The sequence below is a fragment of the Zonotrichia albicollis genome, chromosome 5, assembly GCF_047830755.1.
Source record: "Zonotrichia albicollis isolate bZonAlb1 chromosome 5, bZonAlb1.hap1, whole genome shotgun sequence".
In the NCBI taxonomy this organism is placed as follows: domain Eukaryota; kingdom Metazoa; phylum Chordata; class Aves; order Passeriformes; family Passerellidae; genus Zonotrichia; species Zonotrichia albicollis.
This window is the reverse complement of record NC_133823.1, coordinates 53582674-53609591: the sequence shown is the minus strand read 5'-3', so window position 1 is coordinate 53609591 and position 26918 is coordinate 53582674. Positions and strand designations below refer to the sequence as shown.

At 41.2% G+C, this 26918-nt stretch overlaps 2 protein-coding genes across 5 annotated transcripts in view; one reads left to right on the top strand and one right to left on the bottom strand.

The window, feature by feature from the left end:
- The first annotated feature begins 937 nt into the window (after positions 1 to 937).
- NSG1 (neuronal vesicle trafficking associated 1) lies at positions 938 to 21717 on the top strand. 2 transcript variants are annotated; one of them, XM_026792603.2, is made up of 5 exons: positions 938 to 1168; positions 1543 to 1697; positions 5371 to 5487; positions 16007 to 16117; positions 21328 to 21717. In XM_026792603.2, exons 2-5 carry the CDS (start codon positions 1569 to 1571, stop codon positions 21526 to 21528), a joined length of 558 nt encoding a protein of 185 aa, XP_026648404.1. In that variant the 5' UTR covers positions 938 to 1168; positions 1543 to 1568; the 3' UTR covers positions 21529 to 21717. The 2 variants fall into 2 exon arrangements, with proteins under 2 accessions (XP_026648404.1, XP_005485808.1); XM_005485751.4 differs by having other exon boundaries at positions 941 to 1168; positions 1546 to 1697.
- Positions 21718 to 21951: 234 nt separating this feature from the next.
- The window catches only part of STX18 (syntaxin 18), a 60421-nt gene continuing 55454 nt past the window's right edge, over positions 21952 to 26918 (bottom strand). For all 3 annotated transcript variants that reach the window (XM_005485753.4, XM_026792602.2, XM_074541754.1), the window contains 3 exons: positions 26478 to 26547; positions 25722 to 25802; positions 21952 to 24443 (listed from right to left, as the gene is read on the bottom strand). In XM_005485753.4, coding sequence (XP_005485810.2) covers positions 24348 to 24443; positions 25722 to 25802; positions 26478 to 26547 — 247 coding nt within the window. In that variant the 3' untranslated portion in view covers positions 21952 to 24347. The remainder of the gene's footprint in view (positions 24444 to 25721; positions 25803 to 26477; positions 26548 to 26918) is intronic.

Genomic DNA, 26918 nt, shown 5'->3' with positions numbered 1-26918 from the left:
ATATAAAATGAAACCCCTCTTCTTCTACTTAACACACGCAAGCATGATTTATGAAACGTTGCTCAGGTAAGACAAGCTTATTTTACACTTTATTTAGTCAGGACAGAACACTGATGGGAGAAATAAATGAGATAGACAAGATGATCCATAGCTGGAGACACGACTTGCTTTGTGCCACAGCCAGAAAGGGCCTTTAGCATTACAGACCATTGATCTCGGGAAAACGGGATGCGTGTTGCATTGAGCGACTGGAACAAACCACGCAGAGAGGCTGCTCATGCTGGCATCTGCGAGAAGAGGTTGGCTGGTTTTGAAGCACGAAACTGGCTCTAGGCTGAGCACCTGTCTGCCTCTTTCTCCGAGCTGCCTACCATCCCAGGCACTTGTTGCATCGCCCACAGCGCTTTCCCTGCGCCGGCTGGGCAGCAATGCACCGGCAGGATGGCAAGAGGAGCATGCTGGCTGCCTCGGGTTACAAGAGACAGCGCAGTGAATACGAATCACTGGGTTTTTTTCCGCCCGAAGCCTGTAAGATGTCCTCTGCCTCCCGGCTGCCAGGCTCCGCAGCGCCTTTGCCCGGGAGTGACGCGAGCGCCGGTCCCAGGGCTGGCATGGCCCGCCTGGCACAGCGGGCACGGCCGGGCTCCCCCGCACACCTTCCTGACCGCACCTGACCGCACACCTTTCCTTCCCTTTCCCTTCCCCTTCCCCTCAGGAACGGCCGGAGGGAGCGCAGCACGCCCCCCTCAGCGGCCGGGGTCCCTCGCCGCCGCCTCATGTAGCGCAGCTTCCGCGCCCCAGCCACCGCCACTGCCCCGGCCGGGGCTCTCCGGGCCGGGCCCCAGCAGCACCAAGCGGGGCAGGGCGGCGGCTCCCGGTTCCCAGCCCCGCTAGCGCAGGGCCCGGCGCGGCCCCGCCCAGGGAGGGGCGGCCGAGGGGGGCCGGGCGGGACGCACCGCCCCTTCCACCTGCTGCCGCTGCGCCATCGCCGGCTGGGGGAGCCGCCGCCCGCTCGTCCCCGCGGGCCCCTTTGTGCTGCCGCTGCTGCCGCTGCTGCTCCGGAGCTGCCTCAGCCAGGCGGCGGCTGCGTCACGGCCCCGGCGCTGCGGCCGCGCCTCGCCCCCCGCTCCGCCATCGCTGCGCCCCGAGCCAGGGCCGGCAGCCGGCGGTGAGTGCCGGGGATGGGGCGAGGGCAGCGCCGGGGATGGCGATGGGGATGCGGCTCCGAGCCCTCCGCGGGCTGCGGGCGGTGCCGCACCGGGCCGTGCCGGCGGCATCGCTCGCACCGCGCTGGCGCGTCGGGGGTTTGGGTGCTGCTTTGTGTGCGTGGTGCCGTGGGGTTTTGTTAATTTTCATAGTAGATGGTCTGGTCGTCGTTCGTACTTCCCAGAACGCCAGTGGCTAACCGAGTCATAGCGAGAAACGCGGATTTTTTTATTTTAATTTTTTTTTCCAGAAGCTATTTCGGGTCCCCCGAGGGCTGGGAAAAGGTCTGGTTTCTGATATTTTGCATTTCTTTGCGTGTGTGCCTGTGTGTGCCAGCAGAAAAATCCCTCTATCCTGGAAGAATGGTGAAACTGGGGAATAATTTCAGCGAGAAGAGCACAAAGCAGCCCCTTTTGGAGGATGGATTTGACACCATCCCCCTGATCACACCCCTGGATGTCAATCAGCTCCAGTTCCCACCTCCTGATAAGGTACAGTAGGCTTTAGTTTCCACCCTGGAGAATCACACCCAAATCTCTGGCAAACAACAAAAGAATAGGTCATGGGTAGAGAGCAGCTTAGGAACGACAAGAAATAGGGGGTGTTTCAAGGCATGCTAGTTACCTCTAGGGAAAAACCCCAACAGCTAAGCTCATGAAAATCCACTAATGGTGATTTGCATTAAAAATCAGTGTGAAATGTTAGCAATGGGCACGTCGAGATTTTAGTTCTGCTATATGAAACATATACAATACAAATGCAAGCTTCTCTATACTGTATTGTCATAACCCTTCCTATTCTGTATTTTTCTCTCTTGCATCTGGAAGGTCTCCTGTGTGTTCTCTGTGGATAATACGGATTTTCTCTGTCTAGAAAATGCCTCCCTGATGGGGAATAGAGCCCTGCCTTATTTCTCTGTAAGATGGGCTTGGGCATACTAGCAACAGAGAGCACTTCCATTTTCCTTCTGTGCTTCAGTGGGAAACTAATGCTAACCCCAGACAAGCTGAAATAATGAGATGAGAACAGGCCACTGAGTTTTCTCCTTGGCAATTTATTTTGTTCAAAAAATCCTCCAAATAGGTGATTCAGATATCCTCTGTAGCTGGAAGGGGGCAGTCCAGTGAGCTGCTTACATGCAAGAGGGGAAGTGTGCTTCCTGCATTGCTCATTAAATGTCTTGATTATTAGGGATTTAATTTTAAAGATTTAGAAAGGTGATAGCCTGTAAATATGTTTATTGTCCTCACAATAAAGAATTCAGTAAGTGCTACTACACATGAGGCACAAAGGAGTAGGATTTTTTCAGGGTTTTCAGTATCCTGTTTTAATAAGATTCTTACTTGTAATTTCCCACATGCATCTGCTAATAAAAAGCTTTGTGGTCTTCATACAGTTTTTATTTTTTGCCTTATGTCTTCCACAAGCTGCATTCTACTTGTAGATAAACTGATAGCTATACATTCCTCAAACTTCAAAAAATATGCACATAATCTGAAGTTAGGGTAAAGAGTTTTCGCTTGTAAAATTTTCCTTGGTAGTGTGCTGCTTGTAGGCAATACAAATAAATGTGTGACCTCCATTTTAATTGCTATCAACAGCATTCTGTGTTGTGTGTGGTGACCAGTTGGCAGGCATAAGTGCAATAAGCCATAACAGCTGTTCAGGAGCCTGAGGGTCCATTTTATGCCCTCAGTTACATGGGTGTAAATCTTGTAACTGAGGACAAAATCACACCCTAAGGCTTTAGAACAAGCTAAGTCTTACCGTGTCTGATACATCTGCCAACTGGTGACTGGATAGAACCGATTACCAGGGACCAGTGACCAAAGGGATTTGTTCTGTTCCTGCACTGCTAAGCAGAATGAGGGATCTGCATGGTAATGGCTTTAACCTGAGCAGAGCCTCTGTTGTGAGCCCAGGGGCTCTGTGCCAGCCCGTTTGCTCCTACTAGAATGGGCAGAACTCCTCCCACCTGTTTGGCATTTGCCTTGAATGAAAGCAAATGTCCAGCTAAGCTAGAAACTTAAATAAAGAGATATTTGATTGGCTCTTCTACTTGCCACTGTCCAATTGTATATTAGTTTTCTTTTCCTTTGGCAAACATAGAGGGGGAAAATTAAATTTATTGGTCCTGCTGGTGTCCTTCTGTAACTGGTTAGTCATGTGAGTGTCTCTTTACTGGTTGTTAGAGACTCAAAGGCAGGAGCAGAGCAACTGACATGAAAAAAAGAAGCTGTATTAAGAAAAGATTGACACACAGATCAAATTCTGAAGTATGCAGACCCTCATGTATAATGAATAGAAGTACATTCTTCATATGTCTATGGTTATTATCCACTTGCAAGGCTCCAGCATGGCAGTGAAGCATAACTTCTTGAACAGTAGAGACTACAGTGCTCAGGATTTGATGATTTTGACAGTTTCTAAATTAAAGGGATGAAGTGATTTAAATTCATATTTAGATATGTTAAACAAAAGAAGACATTACATAACCAAGCAGTTAGAACTGTACATTCAGTGTCAGCTGAATGTGATTTGAGTTGCCTGACATTATGTAACATAAAGGGGGGAGGAAGGGAACTAAGATGTTAAAAAGCATTCCAGAAATCATCAGGTGGTTAACTTCCATGATCTGTGGGGCAGCTATAAAGTTAAATAGGTGGTAACTACTATCTTACTAATTATAACTGAAAATAGGTAAGTTGGTTTTAAACTTATGTCCTGAACAAGTATGTGTAATACTGTGAAAGTTTCTAATAAACTTTTAGTATTGAGTCCAGGTACAGTTACACATTCCAGGTATCACTCAGGGCAGCGGGAAGAAGGGAGCCCAAGGTTTGTCATTTCAGTGTCTGACTACCTGAAGTGTCACCATCCTAATTTCAGAAGGATGGAGAGAGACTGTTTACAAGGGGCTGTAGTGACAGGACAAGGGGATGGCTTTAAACAGAGAGAAGGTTTAGTGTGAGAGTGCAGAGGCCCTGGCACAGGGCCCACAGAGGCTGGGAATGCCCCATCCCTGCAGATGTTCAAGGCCAGGCTGGATGGAGCTCTGAGCAGCCTGGTCTAGTGGAAGAGGTCCCTACCTCGGGGCATGGAGTTGGAACAAGATAATCTTCAAGATCTCTTCCAAGCCAGGCCTTTCTGTGATTAATGTGTTTGCTATTAATACTGTGGGCTGTGCTAAAGATAGAATTTGATTTTCAAAAATCTAAAAGAGTAGATACTTATTCCTTGGAAAAACAGAGGAAATGGAGCAAATTGTAATAGCACCATCACTACAATAAACTGTACCCTAGTTTGAGAATAATATTTGGGAAAAGTTCCTGAAAAATGCAGAAGACAAAAATGAGGCAAATAGGTTAGGTATGTGAAAATTTTGTATGATTAGAATGCCTAGGAGAACACTAGAGATACAACTGACGTAGTGAGTATTTTGGGAATAGGGCTAAGGTGCTAAATTGTGTAGCTTGGGGCAGTAGTTCATAGCAAGGAATAAACTGAAGAGCCTTGGGTGTTTGAAGAAATCTCATTAACGAGGGTTCGTGTGCATCTTGCTGCTTGCAGCTGATAATTCAGAAATTAGATGTTAAAAATAAGAATGCCAAGGGCCATAGTCTATCACATGGTGAATGGCAACTAGACTACATGGGTTATTTCACTTTTGTTTAACCTCAAAATCCTGCCATCAAAGAACATGGCGTTGTCATCTGTAAGATTTTTATGGGTAGTCTTCAATAATCTTCTGTTGGTGTCCAGTTTGAAATCCCATTAATGGAATTTCCTGAAGCAAATGAAGGTAGCTACTTCCAAACTATCCAAAGTGGGAAGGTCCATGATTTGGATTTGACCTATCCTTGCCTAGTATAAGAGCACAGTATCACCACAGATGAAAAAATGGAACCTTTGTGAAACTGTTGCATAACAAGTCTTGCTGTAGGTCCATCAAAACCACTTTGAGAGGTAAGTTAGTTGATGATTGATATACTGGAAAAAGGAATAAATAATTTTGCACTTTCAAAGAAGAATTACACAAAGTGGGGAGGGGAAAGATATGGTGCTAGATGTGCTTGTAGCAGATAAAAGAAGAGTTAAAGAATAATTAAGGTTTTTGTGGTCAGCTTTAGTTGACAGTTTTGTGATTGATTCTTTTTCTTAAAGGTTGTGGTCAAAACAAAAACAGAATATGAACCTGACCGCAAGAAGGGAAAGTTCCGTACTCCTAAAATAGCTGAATTCACAATCAGCATCACTGAAGGGGTTTCAGAAAGGTTTAAGGTAAGCAGTGCTATGTGAAGATGTTAATGTCTCAGTTGTGTTTGCAGAAGTGCTTAAAATCAATTGCTGGTTGTAGTCAGAACTGGCTATAACAGAGTGCCTGTTGTGGATATAGCTGGACATGAGAAAAATTAATTCAATGTTATAATAGTTCAAAATTGAACAATTAGAAACAAAATCAAATCCTGCAGCTTTATTGCTTGTAATCCCTCACTGGCAGATGAATTCCAAAGGCATTTCTGTCAGTGTGTGGGCTCCAGAATGTGCCTTGCCAGGGTGTGTGTGGGCTGCACAGGGGAGTGCTCATGGCATGGGTAAAGCTCCTGTTTGTGTTGAAGGACAAGAACCACCAGAACATTTCTTTTTTTTTTTTTTCGGCTTTTTATTTATCACTGTTGCCAAACCATTCTCTTAAAAGCACTGTCATAGTCCATTATGTATTTTTTATAGTTAAATATATGATTTGGCAACCCAGGGATATATATCAGAGCTCTTTCCTATCAGTTTTCCTGGTCCCATTTAATCTTATGGTTTGGTGATGCCTGTTACTGTCACATGGCAGTTCAGAAAGAATCTGACTCAGATTGTGTCCTCACCCTTACTACTCCCTTCATCAGTCCCATAGGGAACCTGAGGACTTATCTGATGCAAGGCTTGAATATCCTTTCTCCCTTCCCACTAGAGGATAGTTTTTCTTGTTCTGGGTAATTAAAGCAAAGCAGGAAAGTTGGCACTTCAGCTCGTGCTCCCCTGTCCTTTTAACAATAAGACTGCAGGTTTCCAGTGCTTCTAATTTGGCATCTTACCCAAGGATACAAAACATTTTTAAGCAGTAGGCATCCACACTCTGCAGTTCACAAGTGCAAATACCTTTGGAAAGCCTAATATTTAGTATGAGGGGAAAATACAGAGTTTCAGTAAAGGTGTGAATTCCCTTTCTACTGCACATTTCTAAACTCTGTCTGCATGACAGGACTTTTAGGGCACACGCAGAGATTTTGGTACTGTTGTGCCAGAGCTGTGCTCTAAAAGCTGCCCAGGCCCAAGCTGACCTTCAGAAGTGTATATGCAGCTCTCAGTGGAATCAGAGCATGCTAAACAAACAAAGTGAAGGCTCAAGGTGCGATTAGACTATATTTGGAAAGGAACTTTGCAGAGTGTTGCTGCGACAAATGTTTTAAGTGCCATTCACCTGGTGGTCTCCAGCCATGCAGTGAAGCTGTGTGGGGAACCCCACACACCCAAGAAGAGATGTGATGGGGTTTACCAAGGAGGTAAGAATCCTAGTTCCAGCTTTTCCTCTTCCTTGGTTTGGGGCAAGGACATGCCATTCCTCAGGGAAAATGCTACATTCTCTCTTTATCTTCCTGTCACCATGGTTCCAGTCCTTGAGAGCAATCCCGTTCCTCTCAGGTGAGGAGGGTAGGGTAAATGCAAATAGACAGCTCAGAACAAGGAGAGCTTATGTCAGGCTGTCTTTGTGTGTGTCCTGGTCACACTAAGGTGACTGGAAAATGCTTACTGTGTCTCGAAGAGAAAAGAGAAGCAGTTTTTAGTTTGAATGCCCTGATAGGACTTTGGTTCCAAGCAGCTGAGCAGAGCCTACACCTGAAGAACTTTGCACTTATGGTTTAGGAGTAGGCCCAAGGGATTTAATTGCTGGAACATTAAACGGTAGCTAAGGAAAGGTTTTGAATATCTTAGTCACATTTAAAAGGCTTGTGCATCCTTTTGTAAAGCTGGGGGGGTTCTCTGTCTTTGTTGGGAAAGCTGAGCAAATGAGACCTTGCTGAAAACAAATAAATAGCTTGTTGTGCTGTTGGGTAGTCTTTTCTAATTTGTGTAGCTGAACAGCTAAAAGCCTGAGGATTTTTGCATTGCATTTTTATATACCTTTGGATGGCATACTTCAATAAAATATCCTTTAGATGTTACTTTATGATGATCGCTCTGGGATTAATCTCATACTAGAGGGTTGCTAGGTTTTGCTGCTAGGTAACTGCTGCATCAGAGAGAGGTTTCTGTAGGATTTGCTGTCTCTTGGGAATTGCAGGGTGATTCACATTGTGGCTGTAAGTCTAGGTTTCCAGAGAAGAGTATGGGGATTGATCAGTTAGGAAAATTTTTGTTCAGTTAATTGAAAACCATGTTCATGCAGAACATTCAGGTCCTAAAAATGTCCCTTAATCTCTATATAACAATCTTAAAATGTAATTATGCTGCTTGCAACATTTTAAAGAAAACTGACTAGATCTTCAGCGGGGATGACTGTCATATTCACCACTCCCAGTAATAAATATTACATGAATAGTTGATAACATTCCATAAATATGTAGATGAAAAGTACTGATTGTGTGAGGTTTTCTCCTGGGTCCTTATTAATTGTGAACCATCATGTTAACTTCTGCTGTTGATTCTGAGAGAGCAAAAAGATATTTGTTTGAAAATTAAATATTTGTTGTAATTATGAAATGCATTATTTAACTGATGAGATATTGACTTTGGCTTGTGTTCATGAAAAAACTTTCAGATGCCATTTTAATGACTTCAGTATGGTACATCACCAATGCACAAGCTTGCCACAAGACACAGCCCAAGTGTTGTGCTAAAAATAAGCAAGTGAGTCAGTCATATTTACAAATAATTCACATGTGTATTCTAGGATGTACTCCTTAAATAATGACAAAGCAGATTGCATTTTTGGGATTCAGCAGTGCAGATCATCCAAAGCTGTTCTTCTTGAGAAGTTACACATTATAACAAATGAAGTCACTCCAGCATTGCATATGTCACGTAGATAATTTGGTGTTTTAGCACCTGGTGAATAATCAATTATAAAATGTATTTTTCTGCATTCAATTCACATTACCACAGTTATAACAGAGCTGAGGATGTTTTCAAAGAAAACTGCAAGTATAATTTTCCTCTATGAAGCCACATTCTGAATTCAGATCAGAATGTCTCAAAAGAATGTGAAGATTTCCCGGTTCTGAGAACTCTGTTGTCTTAATTTACTTTTATGGCTCTAACCACACCAAGGAAGGTGTGATTTTTTCACTTAAGATTTTTTCCCATTGAGAAACAGATGTCTTGCTTTTGTTCTTTGAACAGTGTAGGCTGACGTAGGGAGTTGGTTTTGGAAAACATCTGGAAAGTGGCTTTGAACAAGGCAGATCTTTCTCTCTTGTAAATTGTCCACTCTACAGAGTAACACAGGATCCTTGTGAACCAGGACATAGGAGGATGTTAGGGCAGAAGAAAATTGATGGTCTGAGTTACCCAAGGCCAAACCTTTGCCTCCCCCATTGACAGAACAGTGTTTTTACAACCCCCATTTGGATTTTGTAGAGGGATGTCTGCTGTGGCACCCACTGATTGGGCTACAGCTGGCAGTTGTGTACAAACACAACAATTAAAAAAATCTGTTGTAGCAAAGCACGACTTTTTTTTCTGTCTTTGAGAAAACATCATTAAAGAACATTTAGAGGTATTTTGAAAACAAACACTGATTTTTCATAATAAATTTCAAACCCTTAAATCAACCCAAGCTGTGATATGCCTTCAGCCTTTGGTTTCTGTTCAAAGGCAGTTCAGTTCTTGTGACTTTATCTTTGACATCTCTACATACATCTAACTGCAGAGCCAAAGCCTCAAGCTTATCTCTGTGCTAAGACCATGCAAACTGTGTACTATCAGGTAGCAGTCAGCCTATGAAATGTCTGCATGAAGTTATGGAAGAGGAATTGAAACTTCAAGATCAGTTCTTGCAGTTTTACCTGGTCACTTTAAGACTGCAAAAATGTAAGCACCATATCTCTAACTGTTCAGGGCTTTTTTTCTGTCTTAAAAGGGGCATTCTTCAAACATGTTTCTGCCTCAACAATTTTCTACCTCTTCTTAGTAATGCCAGTGATTATTGCTGCAAAAATAATCAGAAGCAAGGAAAACAGTTCTCTCTTTGCTGCTGTGTGATTACTTTGTGTGATGAGTAGCTCTTTGCTTCCACTTTAAAAGTCTTTTAAGAGCAGGAAATGTCAACTAATTCCTGTACAGGTATCACTTCCTTAAGTAGATTCTGTGTCTGTCACTTAGTGTTGGAAGAGTGACAGGTACTTAGTGTCATTAGTAGTTCTGTTTCTCCAGTGGAACTACTCACAGGATTAAAGTTACTCACAAGTATAAGTGTTTGGCAGGCTTTACATTTTTTCATTACTACTTCAAATAAGAAAAATAAAGGAGGTAGTTCTTTCAGTGTAACAATTATTTTAAAGTAATTGATGCAAGTAAAGGCACTGAATGGCAACTGTCACTTTTCCTTTTTTTAATGTTTGATATTCTTTGATATGACATTGACAATCCTCCTGCTAAATTTTTGGTTGAAAGGAATTTTGTAGTCAGAACTGGAAGATTTAAGTAGAGTGGATGCTTAACACAGCTCCCCTGCTATAAGTCAGGTGTCCTCTGCCACAGTCTCCATTAGAAACCCATTTACTGGAACAGAACCAGTCACACAGGTGACACAGATGATGCTTTGGATGTCTCCAGATGCATCACTTAAATAACCTTTCCTCTGCTGTAATAACATTATGCAGCTTTTTTCCTGGCTTGCAGTAGTATCTTCTGGGTTTGTATGAGAAGGTAGTAAGATTCTTATCTTGGTGCTACAGGGTTTCTTGAACTGCTTCCTCAGATCCCTGTTAAGAAATATATGGTGCTGTGTGACAGAAGGTGACAGGAACATTGCCATGAACAGCTGAGTTAAGCTGCAGCTCTAGGATCTCAAGGCCAGTGCCTTGTTAACCTGTTTTTGTGTAACAGTGTGTCCCTCAGGTTTCATTAATCAATTCCCTTGCAGACTGCTCCTGTTGTCTGGCACTGTCGCTGTTAGTAAGCTCTGGTTCTGTAGCTTCTTTTCTCTTCCTGTCCTCATCAATCTGTCTGCCTTTTTTGCATTTTTTGCTGCTACTCCCAGCAATCTCCAGGTAAGCATCCAAGACAGTTCTCTCCTCTTTGTCATTTCTGTTTGAGAGGGACAGTGTTTTGATTTCTACTACTTTTTCTGTACAATCTGCCCCCAAACCATCATCCTCTTTGAGCACAAAGTTTTGATGGGAATGTTGTGGTGAAGCAGTTGAGTTCAGTGGATGGATACCAGTCATAGAGCTAAACATGACATGTAATATTAGAAATACTCTTCTGAAACAAGGCACCTGGTTGTCTTCTGGAGTCACAGATCATCCTGTACATTCCCACAGCAAGTACAAGGCACTGCACCAGGGTGTTCTGGGTAATTTGCATTGCTCTGTAAATGAATATGAGTCAAATGTTGCATGTATAGATGTAAATGTTCCTTTTTTCTTTCACATTGCCATTTTCAATGTCTTAACGTTTCTTAATCCTTGAGTGTGTTGTTTCAGACATGTTTTTCAGTTAAACTTTCAGGGACAGGCTGAGGTAATAGCAAACAAGGACATAATTTTGCAGAAGCAGTGATAAGTGGAAAGCTGATTTTTGTGTTCTCTCATGTGCTGGTAGAGGGCATTGTGTAGCTGGAGATGCAGGATTTTAGTGGAGAGAGGTGAAATGGAGGTCATGGCCATTAGCAAGAAAGTCAATGCAATGTTTTACGAATTTTTGTCTGTGGGATGTAGCCAGACACAATCTATTGTAATTACAGGCTGTCTGCCTAAAATTCGCTTGTAGTTTAAATTGGATAGAAATAATCTTAATTTCCTGTCCTAAGTAGTTGTACAGAGTTGCTGTATTTTACCCCAAAGGCCGCTGCACTTTATTGGTGAGCAAAGCATTAATTGGCTCTAAATCATTTCCCATGAAAGGTGCTGTGTGTGTTTTCACTCTTCTTGTTCAGGGCTGGCAGCAAGTCTGTGCCTCACACTTCACAAACCTATCAGAAATGAAAGTTGTGTTCTGCAATTGAAATAGATAATGCATAGATGTGGAGCAGAGAGGAGATGTGATCAAGAGCCAGTGACTGAGCAGTGAAAATCATTGCATAACCTGTTAGTTCTTCTAATAAGAGGAATGCTTCCACATGGCTTTGTGTGCTGACAGAAGAAAAAGCACGAAGGAAGGCGTGGTGCAGAACAGCATAGTATGAGTGGCTTAATGAAAGAATCTCAAGTAAGAGGAAGGATTAGACAAGTAGAAGTGAAGGCAGGGGAGAAATTAATTGTACCCAGGCTTTAATGGGACAGTGGGATAAAATAAACAGCAAAAGGATGGAGCTGAGAGGAGCAAAATGGGTAGACTTGTGCATGCTTGAAATACAACCAGGAAAGGGTGTGAAGATGAGCTGGCATTATTGGTACAGTTTTGCTGTAGTATTCTGGCTTGATTAAAAAGGGAGTCCAAATAAACATTAGTGGAGTGAGGAAGAAGGAGGCTTCAGTTGCCAGGCAGAGAAAATATGGTTTGTAGTCTTTATAGTCTATAGTCTTGTAGTCTTGAGGCAAAGTAGCATGGACTGACGGGGAAGATCTGCTTGATCTTATGGTAAAGGCCTTATCACAAGCTGTTTACATGATAGTGTAGTTGTCAGATATGGTGAGTTTCATTTGTTCAGCTAACTGCTTACAGAGTCTGAAGACAGGTTTTTTGCTCTGGGTATGCTTAGTTCATTCATTAGTCATCTCTCATTTTGATTACTCTAATGGCTTCTGGCTAGACGTTGTCCTTCTTCTGCTCTTCACTTACCATCTATTCAAAAATCTGCCACATACATAATATCTTGTCATCTTCTCTGTTTGCTTCATTTTGCTGCCAGATCCCCTTAAAACTAACTTTAAATGTCACACTCAAGATGAAGGCAAAATCACACTTTGGATTTCTAGTTAAAAGAAATGGTTGTTTGTCCTATCTTATAGTTACTTCAAGAAAAGTATTTTAAAAGCCCATCACTCTTGAGGTGTGACAGTCACCTTGGAGTTCTGCAGGATGTACATGGCAGTGAATGATCACAGTAATTCACAAGAGTTTTGCTTGTGAATGTACTGTGTGGGGTCCTGCATTGCCAGCTGGCTCCCACAAAAAAGGAGATTGAAGATTTCCTTCCAGAGGAAGGGAAGTGGTGCTTGTGCATGCATGGCAGCTGCTCCTGCCTGAGGAGGAGGGCAAGTTGTGAGTAGTGTGTTGGGAAGAAGAAGAAAATAACTGTAGTTTATAGTGAGGGTGCAAAGTTGCTATGGAAGAAAGCAATACCATGACAGCTTTGGGGTTGCTTGTGGTCTGAAGAGCTGCTTGTTGCCCTCTCTTTTTTCATGCTTTTATCTCTGAAAAGCATGTGGGAAGAGAGGGCTCAGGAGGTGAGGCACAGAGGTAGGATTGCAGTGTGTTAGGGAGAGAAGCTGACTGCCTCAGGTTCAGAAGTGGTCCCTGTGGGCCACTGGGGTGGGTTATGAGAATGAAGAGAAATGTCTATTAGAAGAAAGAAAAGGATTTTCAATTTAAAAGGGAGAAGTGGATTGGATTAACAGGTGATGGCAATCACCCTGGAAAGATATCCATTGCTAGATTCCATCTGTGCCATTTTCATCTGCAACTGTCTTTAAATAGAAGTTCCTTGTATCCTGAAGGGTGGTAAGAGAAGGGAGCTTCTCTCCTAATAGGAAGGAGACAAGAGCTTACTTGATTAGGGATTTGCAAATGGAGTGTGATTGCAAATCACTGGAGATAATGAGAGTAAAAATTTACATGTTAATACCAAAATTAGTAACATTAGGAAATAGAGTAAGTGAGAGAGAAAATTCTGTGATATTTTTGAAGCAGGACCCCTGAGAACTCTTCCCATGGCTGACTGTGTGGCAATGGAAGAACCTGTACAAGCAGTGGGAACCCACAGCCTCACACTGCCACTGAAACGGGGTCTCAGCAAATCACCCGAGGCCATGGCTCTGCAGCTTGCCTGGCTCCAGCAATCAACTCAACACTGGGCTTTTATCTTCTTTTAAAAAGCAGTGACTTCTCAGAGCAGTTTTGAAGCTTTGAAGAGTGATCCTGCAATGACTGTGGAAATACAGTTTTTTCTACTATCTTAACATTTAGTCTCAATTACAAAGCAGCTTGTTAGTATGTTGCCTCACTATGTTCCTGAGACCTCATCTGTATGACTGAATGGTTACAGTGTGGAAATAATATTGCAATTCTACTACTGGCTGTTAGTAGAAGGACCAGGAAACACAGTTTAAATACTTTTATAGAGTATTTTTCAGATATATTTTCAAATATATTTTTCAAGAGTACTTCTCAAAACATTTAAAACTCTTAGCTCCTATGCGTGGTGGAGACAAATACGTGCTGAGCTGATCTGTGCCACAGCAGCTGTGCCTGATGCCTGTGTCCCATGTCACAGGCCTGTGTTCCTGAAGGGAGCAGCCTTTGCTGAAAGCTCTGTGGAGCCAGGAGCCTGATAAAAAACCTGCTGGAAGGGCTGAGCTAGGCCACAGCTGAGATGTGTAGGAGTGTTACGTTGGTTGTTATTAAACTGGGCCACAGAGAATGGCCAGAAAGGAAGGTGAAAATGTACTTTGTCTCTTGGATTCATGCAGGGAATGGAGGCATGGGAGATGTAAGGAGAACATACAATGTTGACAAGACAGTGTGAGCTATACATGCTAATTTTTGTGTATGCAAATAAGTAATGAACTTGGAGAAAGGCTAATTAGATATGAAAATTGTTGTCAGTGTGATGTTTTCAGAGGTTAATTAAGAAATTTTTTTTCTTTTTGTACTCCAGTGACAGCTGAGAAACTAAACATGTTGTTCCATGTCTCATTTCAATTGTTACATTAATATCTGCATTTCTGCTGCTAAATTACTTTCTGATCTGCAGTTCTCCTTGCCTCTACTCCAGCCTTCCCTTTTTTTGCTTATTTTTTTTCTATCAAAAATCCTTATTAAATCCTTGGCTTCAGCAACACACACTACTCAACCTTGATTCAGCCAGAAATACAGCACTTGCTGTTGTCTGCCCACGAAGAGATTTGCTTTCACAGGATGACAAGTCCCTTAAGTTTATTGTTGTCCTGAAATGTCCTAACACCACTGCCACACACAGCTTGCAATGTTGCAAACTGTTAGTTCAGAGCTTTACCAAAAGGAAGCTGTATGGTGGTTGTTTTTACCAAGAGGCAAAGCTACAATTCTTTGTTGATTTGGCTTTTTCAAATACCAGATTATTCTTGTTTCAATTAATTGACCCTGATATGTCTAAATTCGTTTTTCAGAAGGTGTATATAGCTGGTTTACTCATCTTACTTCAAATTTAGATCATATTATGCTTTGTTTTAAAAAATGAATAATATAATCTTGTTTGTTTCTGTTTATTACTGTTTCTTATGCTGTAGCACATGCCTGCTTCTTTCTAACTTACCAAAAGAAAATTAATCTCAATCAGTCTTACTCTGTAGTCTCCATGACCTACTATTTTGTTTATCAGTAGAAGTTTTAGAATAATAAAAACACACATCTGGGATACTTTCCCAGGTAAAGAATGCTGTTTGCTCACTCACACCTTCCACAAAAATGGATCTGATTTAGAGAGCTTTGTACTGCAACTGCCAGACAAAATGTTGTGCTTTCTCTCATCAGTGGGTGATGTAATTCTGTCTTGTGACACAGCAGAAGGCTGCTGGTCTCCAGCTGCTTAGAGTTTGTACCTGGGAAAGGTTAGCTTGATCCTAACACTGATTTCAGCTTTGTCCTAAGGTGTGTCTTGGACTTCTCTGCAGCCCAAGCTCAGGGGCAGAGAGGTACTGAAGGTGAAAAGCCATGCCAGGCTGTGTGTAAGGCTTCTCTGTGAGCCCTGTGGGAAGAGGTGCCACAAACTCCTGGAGGCCAGCCCAGTGTCCAACAGGGGGTGTCTCCTCATGGATCTGGCAGTCAGCTACTCCTGTACAGGCTCTGTGTGATGAACAAGTACTGTTTCAACCTACAAATTAAGGAGTACTGAGCAGCCAAGAATGCAGACTACTGGTGTAGCTGCCCCTAAGTTCAGAGCAGGTGCAATGACCTCTAATGCTTACAAGAGAGGGCTGCCATGACTTTGTCCATGCCCTGCAAGTCACCTCTGGATGACACCTGTGCTAACTTACTGTCACCTGACTCCATTTCTGGACAGGTACAGGGAAAACAAACATGCTTAGCAGCTGACATAAACTAGACTTAGACTTACATCATCCACATACTGAAAAAACAGCAGACACAAGCTGCCTTGGTGTGTCCTGGCCTCATGTGCCTTGAACAGAAATGCACTAAAAAAAGCCTTGCAGTGCACAGGCAATGTGTACTGCCCAGATGATCCTCTTTCTTCTGAGAAGGGCAGGGTGGAAGCACTTAGGTGCTGCTTCTCTGTTCTCCCTCAATAATTAAGCAGCTGGTTTTATCCTTTGCCTGATTTTACTGTACAGTGCATTCAGAGCTGGCTTCTGCTGCCTGCAGTAACCAGCAGCAATAGAACAAGCAGTGCATTACTAACATAAGTGTGTTTTATTTTTCTTTACAGGTAACTGTGCTGGTCCTTTTTGCCCTTGCATTCTTAACGTGTGTTGTATTTCTGGTAGTCTACAAGGTTTACAAGTATGATCATACCTGTCCAGAAGGATTTGTTTTCAAGGTAAATTGCATACCCATTCTAGAAAAACAGTACAGTATGGAATATTCTGTGTTGTTTTAGGCATAACCTTGATTAAGGCATGATGTATTGCATAGATTTGGTGTTTCTTTACAAAGGTTAGTGTGCTTCCTGCTGTGCTTTTGCTTTGTAATTTATAATTGAAGTTGTACTATTGCACAGTATTAATAATGTGATTTTGCTAATGCTTTAAACATTGAAAATATAGCAAAAGTCTAAACACTTGTGTCTCTCAAACTGCAGTTGTCTGGACAAAGCCTTCATTTATGGGTCATATGGTTTAATGATGCACGTTCCTCCAAATTACGGTGTCTTAGGAAATGAGAAAATGATAAAATGTGGAGAAAAAAACCTGGAATATGTGTCAAAGAAAAAGTAGAGTGATGTTCTCATTAAGAGTAGTAGAGTTACTTCAGGGTTATTTTTGTACTAAGAACTTCTTGTTCTAGAACAGCGACCTCTGAGCCCTACTGCCAAAAGTGATGCCAAAAAAGGGAAAACACATTTATTGTAAAAAGTAGTGGTTCTAACCAAAAGGAGGCTGGGCTCACTTTATTTGTGTGAGATGGTGGTGCTGGCTCCTTTGCTATGACCTGGACTGAAAGTCAGGAAAGTAACAATGACTTCCCAGTTGTAAATTTAGCAGAGTTGAACTTGGCTGTAATTAGGTAGGAAAAGTAGCAGTGATAATGGCATTATTCCCTTTAGTTTTTTTAATAATATTTAGTCATGTAATAAATCAAAAGGGTGCCCAGTATGAACTTCAAAAGGATTCAAGAAGAGATGGCTGCCTCAACAATTTTGTTCAGGATTTTATCTGTCACTTCAAGCACATAAATATCTTACAAGAATCTAGTTCAAAATTATAAACAGTGATGCCCTTCTGGATTAATTTAGGTTCAAGCATTCAGTTGGTTACTGCTTCCCCTTTGTTCAAGGGCAAAAGATACTGTGGTTAGAATACTTGGCTGTAATTCAGGACATCCAGCTTTTGGTTCTGCTGTTGGCTTTTTGTGTTGCCTCAGACAGGCACTGAAACCCCTCTGTGTTCATGTCTCAGGGGACAGTAGGCCTTTTTTTTTCCCCTAAGCTTTCTTTTGGCATTGAACAGTCTGGAATATGGACTGTTATGTTCCTTTCAAGCCTGTCTTGATGTGATCCTGACATGTTCCTGTGCGAGTCTAGCAACAGCCTCCTGCTTCTGCCTCCTTTCACACCAAGCTGTCCTCTCCTTTGAGTTGCAGCTTTCTGGCTTCTTGTGGCTTTTCTTGCCGGTGTCACAAATAGTTAAGGAAAGAACACTTTCTCAGCTACATTTCAGTTGCCCAGTGACCAGAGTCTGGTTGTGTTTCTCTCTTTGTGGTCCTGTGTTTGGGACAGAAGTTAGGCAGAATGTCCCATAGCTCATGCTCTGTTCATAAAGTGCAGCACATACACAGAGCTGCATCATGGTTACTCTCCTGTTGATTTTCTTGGAGCTGGTGTTTTGTTTCCAGCTGCTTGATGGCATAATGCCAGGAGACAGAACATCTTTGGTCATGTACCTCTTTTAAGAAAGAATTCTGCAATAAGGATATTGGCAAATGACACAAAGCCTGAAAACTACCACTGTTAAGATGACTTTGTATTTATTTGTGTCTTTTTTTTGGGAGAGTCCATGATATGTGATGGCATAGCTTGGCACAGATGTCATAGGACACATGAAGTCTGTCACCTTGTGACCAGTGTCTCTGTGGACTGGCTTCATGTTTCAGGTGGACTCAACAAGATTACCCGGCCTGGATGTTTCCAGGCTTTAGATGCTGATGTGATTTCCTGGTTAAGGGCAAAGGTGTGCCTGCCTCAGGAAGCCTGGTGCTGCAGGAATCTCTGCATAAAGGCTGAGCTAACCACAGCTCTGAGTCAGCCTCTCTTCTCTGCTTTGATGCTCTCATCCATGGAGCAGTTCCAAAGCTCTCTGCTGTACTACGCCTCCAGGGCATGAAGGTGTGCTTAAAAAGGTGCTCATCTGCCTTTGTACAGCACTCTCATTTCTGTGCTTGCTGAAGCTCTCTGAGACAGCCTCAGTACTGCTGCTGTGCAGATTGCTTCTCTGGAGCACTCATCAGAACCTCCTGGTGAGACTCACCACAAAAACCTGAGTGCACTTACATCCAGAAGAATTTCCCCAGGGTTTCAGTATGTTCTGTACTGTGTCTGTTACCCTTTAGCTTTTGTTGCCAAAGCACCTGCATTCACACAGACTTGTGGGCAGTACAGCAAAGTCACTTCAGTGCATTGAGGACCACACCATCATCTGTTAAATTGGGAATTATTGACCCAGCAAAGTTAACGTGACAGAAGGTACTATTTATAAGTGAATTCCACTGGGGTCTTCATGTCAAAGGAACAAAAGGAATCATCTTAATTCAGCCAGATATAGACTGGCAACCAGGGTTTTCTCTGGCATCAAAGGCCATAACCTGTAAGTAATTTCCAAAATAGAAGGGTTGTGAAAAAAAGAAAAAAGACTGGCAAGTCACTCTGGAGCATCCCAGTTTCTCCTCATGGCCTTCCTTCTTCTCTCACCTGGGAACCATGGCAACAAATAAAAAGGATGGAAATAAATGTTCTACATAGCTGAAAGTGGCAGGGTAAGACTCAGCAGCAGTTCCCATCTTCCCATCACTCAGTCACTGAGTGCTGCATGGCTTGGTTTGACTGGGCACTCATCCAAAGGGCTGTCCTTAGGCAGTACACATGGGGCAATGAGTGAAAGGAGAGGTTGTTTTCCATCTCTTCTAGAAGCATGAAATCCCAGGAACAAAAATGCAGTCAGGAGGGAAACTGATGTCTGTTTCTTAAGGCACTTCTGTCAGATGTCTTGCATGTTTGTAACTACACCCCCCCCCTCAAAAAAAAGAAACCAAAAAACATCACTGAGTCATTTTTGCCTACTACAAAGCAAATTGCTTCTGAAATCAACAGAGGATTCTGTAGCTTTTTTCAGACTGTCATTAATCTTGGCTTGTCTTCAGCTCTAATAATTATATTTGCTTGAATTTCTTTGGCAGATTTCATTAGTTCAATGGATTGTGTTCCTTTCCCCACTTTAAATATTTAGAATTGTGATTACATCCCATGACTAAGTGAAATAATCACTACACATATGTCTGTGTCTATGTGCTTCTTAGTCATTTTATCACATCAGAAGTAGTGTCAGTTATCCCAGATAAAACATGGATAATACTTCCAGAAGACGACATGGTTGATGTATATGAATATTCATCTCAAATAGCTCTATTCCATATTCCTGGATTATGTTTTTATAAATCTAGGTCCCAGTCTTGCAGCTGGCACACACATTGACTATGAGCACAGGAAAGCCTCTGTTGAGTTACAGTGCTGAACTGCCACAGGTGCTGTTTAGCCAGGGGTAAATCCCATCTGCTTTGTGGTCTACTTCAACAAAACTGAGAAGGGAGACCTGTCCCAGCTGCTACCTTGACAGAAGGTTACAGATAAAGGGAACCAGGGTGGCTGTGGAAAATCTGGGCACTCCTGTGAGTCTGCCAGGCTTTGAGGCTTCTGTTTGAGCCAGTGAGGTGCTGCCTGTGGGAGGCTGCCAGTCCTGTGACAGCCAGGCATCTCTGAGCCATCACATGTGCCACGAGATGGAATTTGTCAGGCGCAGACAGGTTCTGAGACTACCTGTGGGCCTCTTGTTTTGACAAGTATTCCTTTCTTCTTTCATACCTTTTGATGATTTTTTTCCTTTTCAGGAGGCAAAATTTGTATTAAGTCAAGACTGTCTGCTGGGTCTTCACTCATCTTTTGCTTTATGATTTAAAACCATTTGAAAGAGTTGTTACTTGTGCTTATTTATGCCTTTTTTTTTTTTGACATGGACAAAAGTAAACTCAGAAATAAATGTGGACACTTCTAAGGTAGAATCTGGTCCTGAAACCCATGGAATTTTTGCATGTGTTTTTCTGCTGAGAAATTCCCAATATAAAATTCTGTTTGCTGAGTAGGAGAACAGCAGCAGTTCAAAGCAGCTGTGCTGTTATGTTATAAATTTTAGTCCTCTGGTGCTGGAATCAAGAGGACTGAATACCCTATTTCTTTCAAAACAGCCAGAGTAGAAATTACTAAATGAATTTTTTCTCAAGCTGCAGCTACTTCTGGCTTACAAGAGTCAATTCAATTGCTCAGGTGACTGCCCTGACATAGTAAAGTATCAGGCAAGACTGCCTGGACTGGCCAGTGTGGCAAGAGGACCTGCAGAGAGGCCCCAAGACCTTCTGGGGCAGAAGCTGGGGGCCACAGTATATGCCTAAATAACTTTTTTCTTCAGTGCAACGAGCTGCTCTGTAGGCTCTTCCTGCACTGTGACTGGAAGAGTTCCTGGATGATCCCTGCAACAAATGCACTGCACAGCCACATTCACTTTGGCTTTTAAGATGACAGCAAAGTGGATTTGACTTTTATTTTACTCTCTAAATTATCTATTTCACTTTCCAAAGCTCTGAGCATCTAGCAGGTTCTATTTAGTGCTCCTACAGTCTTGGGAAATGAAATAATTTAGTCTCACAGCTCCAGAGAGCTTTTTAAAAGCCTGCTGTTGAACTGCATCTTCTGACAATAAGGAGTGAAGTATTTTGTATGTGTGTACACACTTCCACATATGCTTGGCCACCCACAGAGTTTTCCCTATAATGTGTGAGCTACTGGGCTGTAAAACTGTTCATACATTGGCAGCAATATATCTGTAATAATTTCTGTCCCTCAGACTGCAAACACCAGGGCAAATTGCCTGAAGTTAATCTAACAGTGCAATACAGACAGCTGTAATTGTAAACCAAACAGTTGGAATTTGGTGGGCAGGAATAAACAGCAAAATGTGGCTGGAACTGGAGACTGAATATGTTTTCAAAATGTTTTTCAGCAAGCATATTTCTTGTATGTTAATTATTCTGATATATAAACCCAGATTGGTCTTCCTGGCAAATGCATGAGTAATTTAAGGACTGCAGGGAAGAACATTTTGAACACTGTAGGACAATACTGTAGTTAATTGATGTATGTTGCATCTTGACTCACAGAGAGTGACTCTTGGCTTAGACTAAAAAGAAAAGGAGAAAAAAACCCTAATCTACTTCATGTGTGTGGGGGGCTGTATCGGAAACCTAAGCAATGGGTTTTCTTTTCAGAATAATCAGTGCATTCCAGCTGGCTTGGAAAACTACTACTCTGAACAAGACTCCAGCGCTCGAGGGAAATTTTACACGGTCATAAACCACTACAACCTGGCCAAACAAACCATCACGCGCTCCGTGTCCCCCTGGATGACAGTACTGTCAGAAGAGAAACTCTCTGAACAGGAGACTGAAGCTGCTGAGAAATCAGCTTAGTATGATAAGCTAATTATTAAAACTATGTCATTTGAAGGTAACTAAGGGACTTTAAGGAACTTTTCATTAAATATAATTATGGATAATTTAGAGGTTACTCATGTTTATGGTGTAACTGCTTCTGTTTGCTGATACTGCTTTGCAAAAAAAAAAAAAAGAAAAAAGTGAAAACAAAAACTTGCTGCAGAACATTCATGGGCATAACCCCAGGTGCATATCAGCATTGCTGTAGAGCTTTGACACCATTTTCAATGTTAAAAAAAAAAATCCAATGTTAGATATGTTCTTGCAGTTTATTGGATACTGATAGATTTTGTCACTGGATTTTCAGGGCTTGAACCTTAGATAAATCATGTGTTCTGTTGTCTGAACAGATACTTAATTTATTAAGTTTTTGAATTCTTTGTCATTTTGCAAACTGAAACACCCCAGCCATAACTAGAGTGATCTCTTGTTTAGCTGAAAGCTGTAAGTAATGTTTAGTTTGGGCTCAAGCAGGAACGATAGTCAGCACTGACATCGGGGCATAATGTAATGACTTGTATGGAGAAAGAAACTGTCAGGTCGCATTTTTCCTTCCATTTCCTTTCCTGTTTTTGTAAGTGATAATGAAGTTCTCTGCAACAAGGCATGCTCAATGTTTTCTTATTGCTGTCAGCAGGATTTAACTGCATTTCCACTGTGGCTTTAGCATCTTGGTAAGGATGTGCACTGAAACACAAACTAGATAGACTTATGGAAAAACACAGGCAGTTTTAGTGGTGGGTGTTGAGGCTAGTGTAAAAAATATACAGTTCAGGATGTTCTAATGAGAAATGACATCTTTTGATCATACTGAAGACGCAGAAAGCCTATTCACAGTACATGTAGTCCACTATGTCATTTGTTGGATACAGCTGAAGGAGTAATATGTCTAAATTTTCTCCTGTATTACATCACATTTTCCCTTTTTATTAGTTAGAAAGAGCTTTCTGTTTATGTATGGTTTGCAGTTTGATACTTTTTAAAACATGGAGCATCACAAGTGAAACAGTAGCGTGTTAGATACCACAACTGGCTGTTAAAGCTCCATGTGAAAGAGAGTGAAGAGTAGAACTGTTTGTGTATGGCTTGGGAGGGGAAAAGATGTAGAAGAACATAGTATTGTGGATGCACGTTAAAGTTCCATTGTAATTACAAACTTACCTATTCTTTGTGTGAAATCATGTTTTCATTTTTATTATAAATCTTAAATATACATTATAAAAAGACATCTTATTAATTTAATATACAAAAGTGTGAAGCATCTGGGCAAGCAAGTTGCCTTTTTTATTCATGTAACTTGAATGGGACAAGGGAGAGTGGACATGTCAAAAGTTCCTTTTTTTTTTAAGGGGAAAACATCAGTAAAAGCTGTTTCTCAAGATTTGTAGTAGAACAAATGTGGTCAGATCTACTTCTGGTTTTCTCCAGCAGAAGCCTGTCATCCCAATACAGTAAAAATAACCATTATGACTCAGTGCTCTAAATTTGATAGGAAATGTGCATTACGCAGTGCAGCTGTGAAAGGCTTTTATTAAGTCATCATGGTATGTGGAATGCCTAAGAAGCAATAAGCTATGTGCCAAATTTTTCTTTGCAATTAAAAATATTAAGCTTATGTGAAGATCTTTAAAACATACCATGTTTGCATTTTCTAACAGGTATCTGCTTTATTGAATGCAATTGATTCACATGTAACTTTTGACATTTTCACTCTATGCATAGTAAAGAATAAGAAAGATGCTACCTGTTGCATAAAATGTAAAGAAATATACATTTCAGAAGAGAGATGGGAAAAACACACACATTTCATATCAGCATACTTATAGAGGACATTCAGATCTTACAGGATGGAAAGGTCTGTTTCCCAAGACTGTTCTAAATAGAAATGATTCACGATACATCTCCTCCCCTTAAATTTAGGACAATAAAAACTTTAATGCAAAAGTAAATACTGATGAGAAACAACTTCTTTTTCTCCTCATAACAATAAACAATAAAAATTAGTAAGCCTTATGAGCTAGGAGAAACAGATTGTTTATGCTTCTCGAAGTCAAAACCATTTTCCATCTGATTAATCAGGAGGGAGTTTATTGACTCTTATCTACACTTGGTTTTGAGACTTTTTTTAGTTAACAGATTGCTCCCAGGTTTAGTACTTTTGAGGAGTTGAATTGTCTATCCGTTGGCTTTATTCCAGCATCCCAGAACATCTGTTTCATTGCACAATCTGTTAGTGTTGTATTCTCTCTTTTCACTTACAAGTAAAGCTCTCTCCTTGACTCCTTATCATTATTAGTACCATTAGATCAAGCTGATTTCTGAGACAAGTAGTTTCAAAGGATTAGAAGTAAAGGTCATTTATGTGCAAAGTGCTCACTGTGTACTGAAGTGGTGTGATGAAATAAACGCCTGAGACAGCGTAGATGCTGCTGCACAGTAAAAGTTTTCTCTTGCTCTGGGATGGGAGCTGGACTTCCCACAGCACAGGTGGGTGGCTGTGACAAAACCAGTACTGTTGCTTTTTCTTCTGTTAGGTCTGCTCCAGCTTGTAGCTTTCTTCACAGCTCTTTCAAAGATTTTTGTGTTCTCCAGAGGATAAGTGTGGTTTTATATTTGATACAGGGATTTAAAATGAATGTACTAATGGATATGTGCACAATTTATTTACTGGAAAACATTTCCATCATAGAGGTATGAGAAAATGCATAAAATACATAGGTATGCTGTTATACCCTGCTCCACTAAAAAAATGTCAGAACATTTACAAACAGAGCATGGAGCCAATATATGTTTAATTAATTATCATACCAGTCCAGGAAAAGCAAGGAGAATGAACACATCACAAGGAAGAAGAGGATCCATACTCTAAATCCAGCATTGTTTTTGATGGCCTGTGAGGGAAAGTTATCCCTGTTACCATTACCAGTAAATACAATTTCAACAGTGGCAACTCAGAATGCCTGTTTGTGGCATCACCCTTCCCTCCCACAAGAGAAAGAACAAAATTTGACCTTAATTTCAGGTGAATACAAGTCAGGTTGGCTGGTACCTCTTTAGATTTATTACACTGAAGTCACACTCAAAATCTTAAAATTGCACAAATCAAACTCCAGGAGCTATATTGCAAAGTACATGCTTCAAAGTTAGTTCTAAGTTTCAGAAATGAAATTCCTTGATTAAAAGGAATCAGGCCTTCATCTTTCTAATAAAGATCTGACTTGAAACAAATGAAAAAAACAACAAAACCAAACAACAAACAAATACAAAATCCTTGACACCTCTGGAGGTAACACAGTCACTTATTTCAGTCTCAGAGCCAGTATTTTTCTTGGCTACTCCTTTCCAAAACTGACCAGCAGGGGACTTGGTTTTTGCTCTCATTTTTTTAGATTGAGATTTTTAGATTTACATAAGGAATTTTTTTAATATGATACAAACACTAATGTGAGTAACAGTTTATATTACCACCTTTCACAACTGTTTCTCAGGATGGTTTAGGAAACTTAGTTCTACCTAAAAATGTGAAAAGTGAAATAAAATGTAGCTTCAGTTCTTGCCATATTTGGTGCACTTTTCAGAAGAGCAGAGCAGTGGACAACTCACCCTTGAAATACCTTTTCTGTGTGCTCTCAGGAGGGAGAAAGAAGTGAGCCAATTACTCAGTAGCCTAATTTAGAAACTCCATTTTTATTGTAATCTCAGTTCTCAAAATAAAACAACCTTTCCTTCTACTTAGTAAAAGTGGAAGCGATTTGTTTACTAGGAGCATGCAAGAGGTGTTCAGAGTCTCTTCTGCTAACATTCAGCATTCTGTTTCAACCATTTCAACACTGTCTTAGAGTCGTAGTCTGCAATTTCTGCCCATCACTTCTTTGTTTTAAAAAAACTTCACAGGTGCTTAAATGCAAGCCAGGTGACCTTCATGTTTAAAAGCTGCTGAGGCCAAGTAGATTTCTGCAGTCCTGTGTAGCTATTCAGATCATGCTTAGCAAGTGTGAACCATTGAGAAGCTCAGCTACCTTGAACAGTTTTCCCAAGCCCCTGTACTGACACCCAACACCCACTGCACCAGTGCCATGGGCGAGCTTGCACGTGCTGTTTAAAAGCAACACCTGGAAAAAACTGAAAGTTAAGAGAAATGAGTCTAAAACACAACTTCAAGATATTACCTCTCTTATGTCTTCATTGCCTTCTTTTATATTCTCTGTTGCACCCACAACTAATTGATGGATATTGTCAATATCAGTCTCCTGTTTAAAAAAGAAATAAAATTGAGAAATAGTAATGAATGTTACAAAAAAAAAAACAAAACAACAACAAAAAAAAAAAAACAAAACAAAACCAAAAACAAAAAAAAACAAAACAAAACAAAACAAAACAAAACAAAACAAAAAAAAAAAAAACAACACTTCCAAGGACTTGGGGAACAAGCAGAACTCAAAAGTAAAATAAAATCTGGTATTACTAACATCTTTGTTTCATTGATGCAAAGGCAGAGAGTAATACATTAAAGTTGTAATTTCTTTTTCGGTGATTTTATGAACCTGAATGGAAACTACCAAGACCAGCAGGAAATCTCCCATTTATCTAGAGTCAAATCTAACCTGTCTGATTTTTCCAGCTCTTTTGGAAGAGGTGCCAACATTTCCAGAAAGGATGCTGTTGCATAACACATTTAACAGAACATCAATTCTGAGGCAGAGGGATCATTCTAACACATATCTCTCATTTTCCATTCCTGGTACATTCTAATAAGTAACAACAGTAAATATCTTGATTTTGAATTTGAAAAACAAAAGTATTTTCCTTCACGTTTGTATTAAAGATTTGTTAATTTTATATTCACAAGTTGGCAATCAAGACCAAAATGCCCCCAAGAAAATCTTTAAGTTGTATTTGCTGCTCTAGTAATTAATTATACTAACCTGTTGCAAGACTTTCTCAGTGAATATCTCTTGTAATCTGGAGATTTCCACCACTTTTCCTTCAATTTGTCTTGGCAAAGAACAGAAACACTCCATTAGAAACTAGCGCAAACATGTCTTGCTGCTGCAGATTCAGACCCTCCAGCCCAGTAAGTGGCTGCTCAGGAGGTCACTGTTCTGTCAGTTGTCTGTGAGGCAGCAATAACAGGGACTGGGGCCTGGACAGTGCCTGGTTGGAAGACAACCAGCCCCCAGTGAAGCCCTGGGAAAGGCACCCCCAGAAATGCTCAGTGAGCAGCTTTCACTGCCAGGTATTTCACTTGTCTCCCTTCTTTCATTTCATATAATACCATTCATGCTGGGATTTAAGCAGTTGACTTTGACACACCCTTTTCATATGCTGCTCTGGTGTGTGCAGTTCACCTGGCCTAGGACTGATAC

Coding starts and splice junctions, on each gene's coding strand:
- NSG1 (XM_026792603.2), top strand. CDS start 1,569: ATGGTGAAACTGGGGAATAATTTCAGCGAGAAGAGCACAAAGCAGCCC. Junction 1,698..5,370: donor AGTTCCCACCTCCTGATAAG/GTACAGTAGGCT, acceptor TTTTTCTTAAAG/GTTGTGGTCAAAACAAAAAC. Junction 5,488..16,006: donor GGGTTTCAGAAAGGTTTAAG/GTAAGCAGTGCT, acceptor TTTTCTTTACAG/GTAACTGTGCTGGTCCTTTT.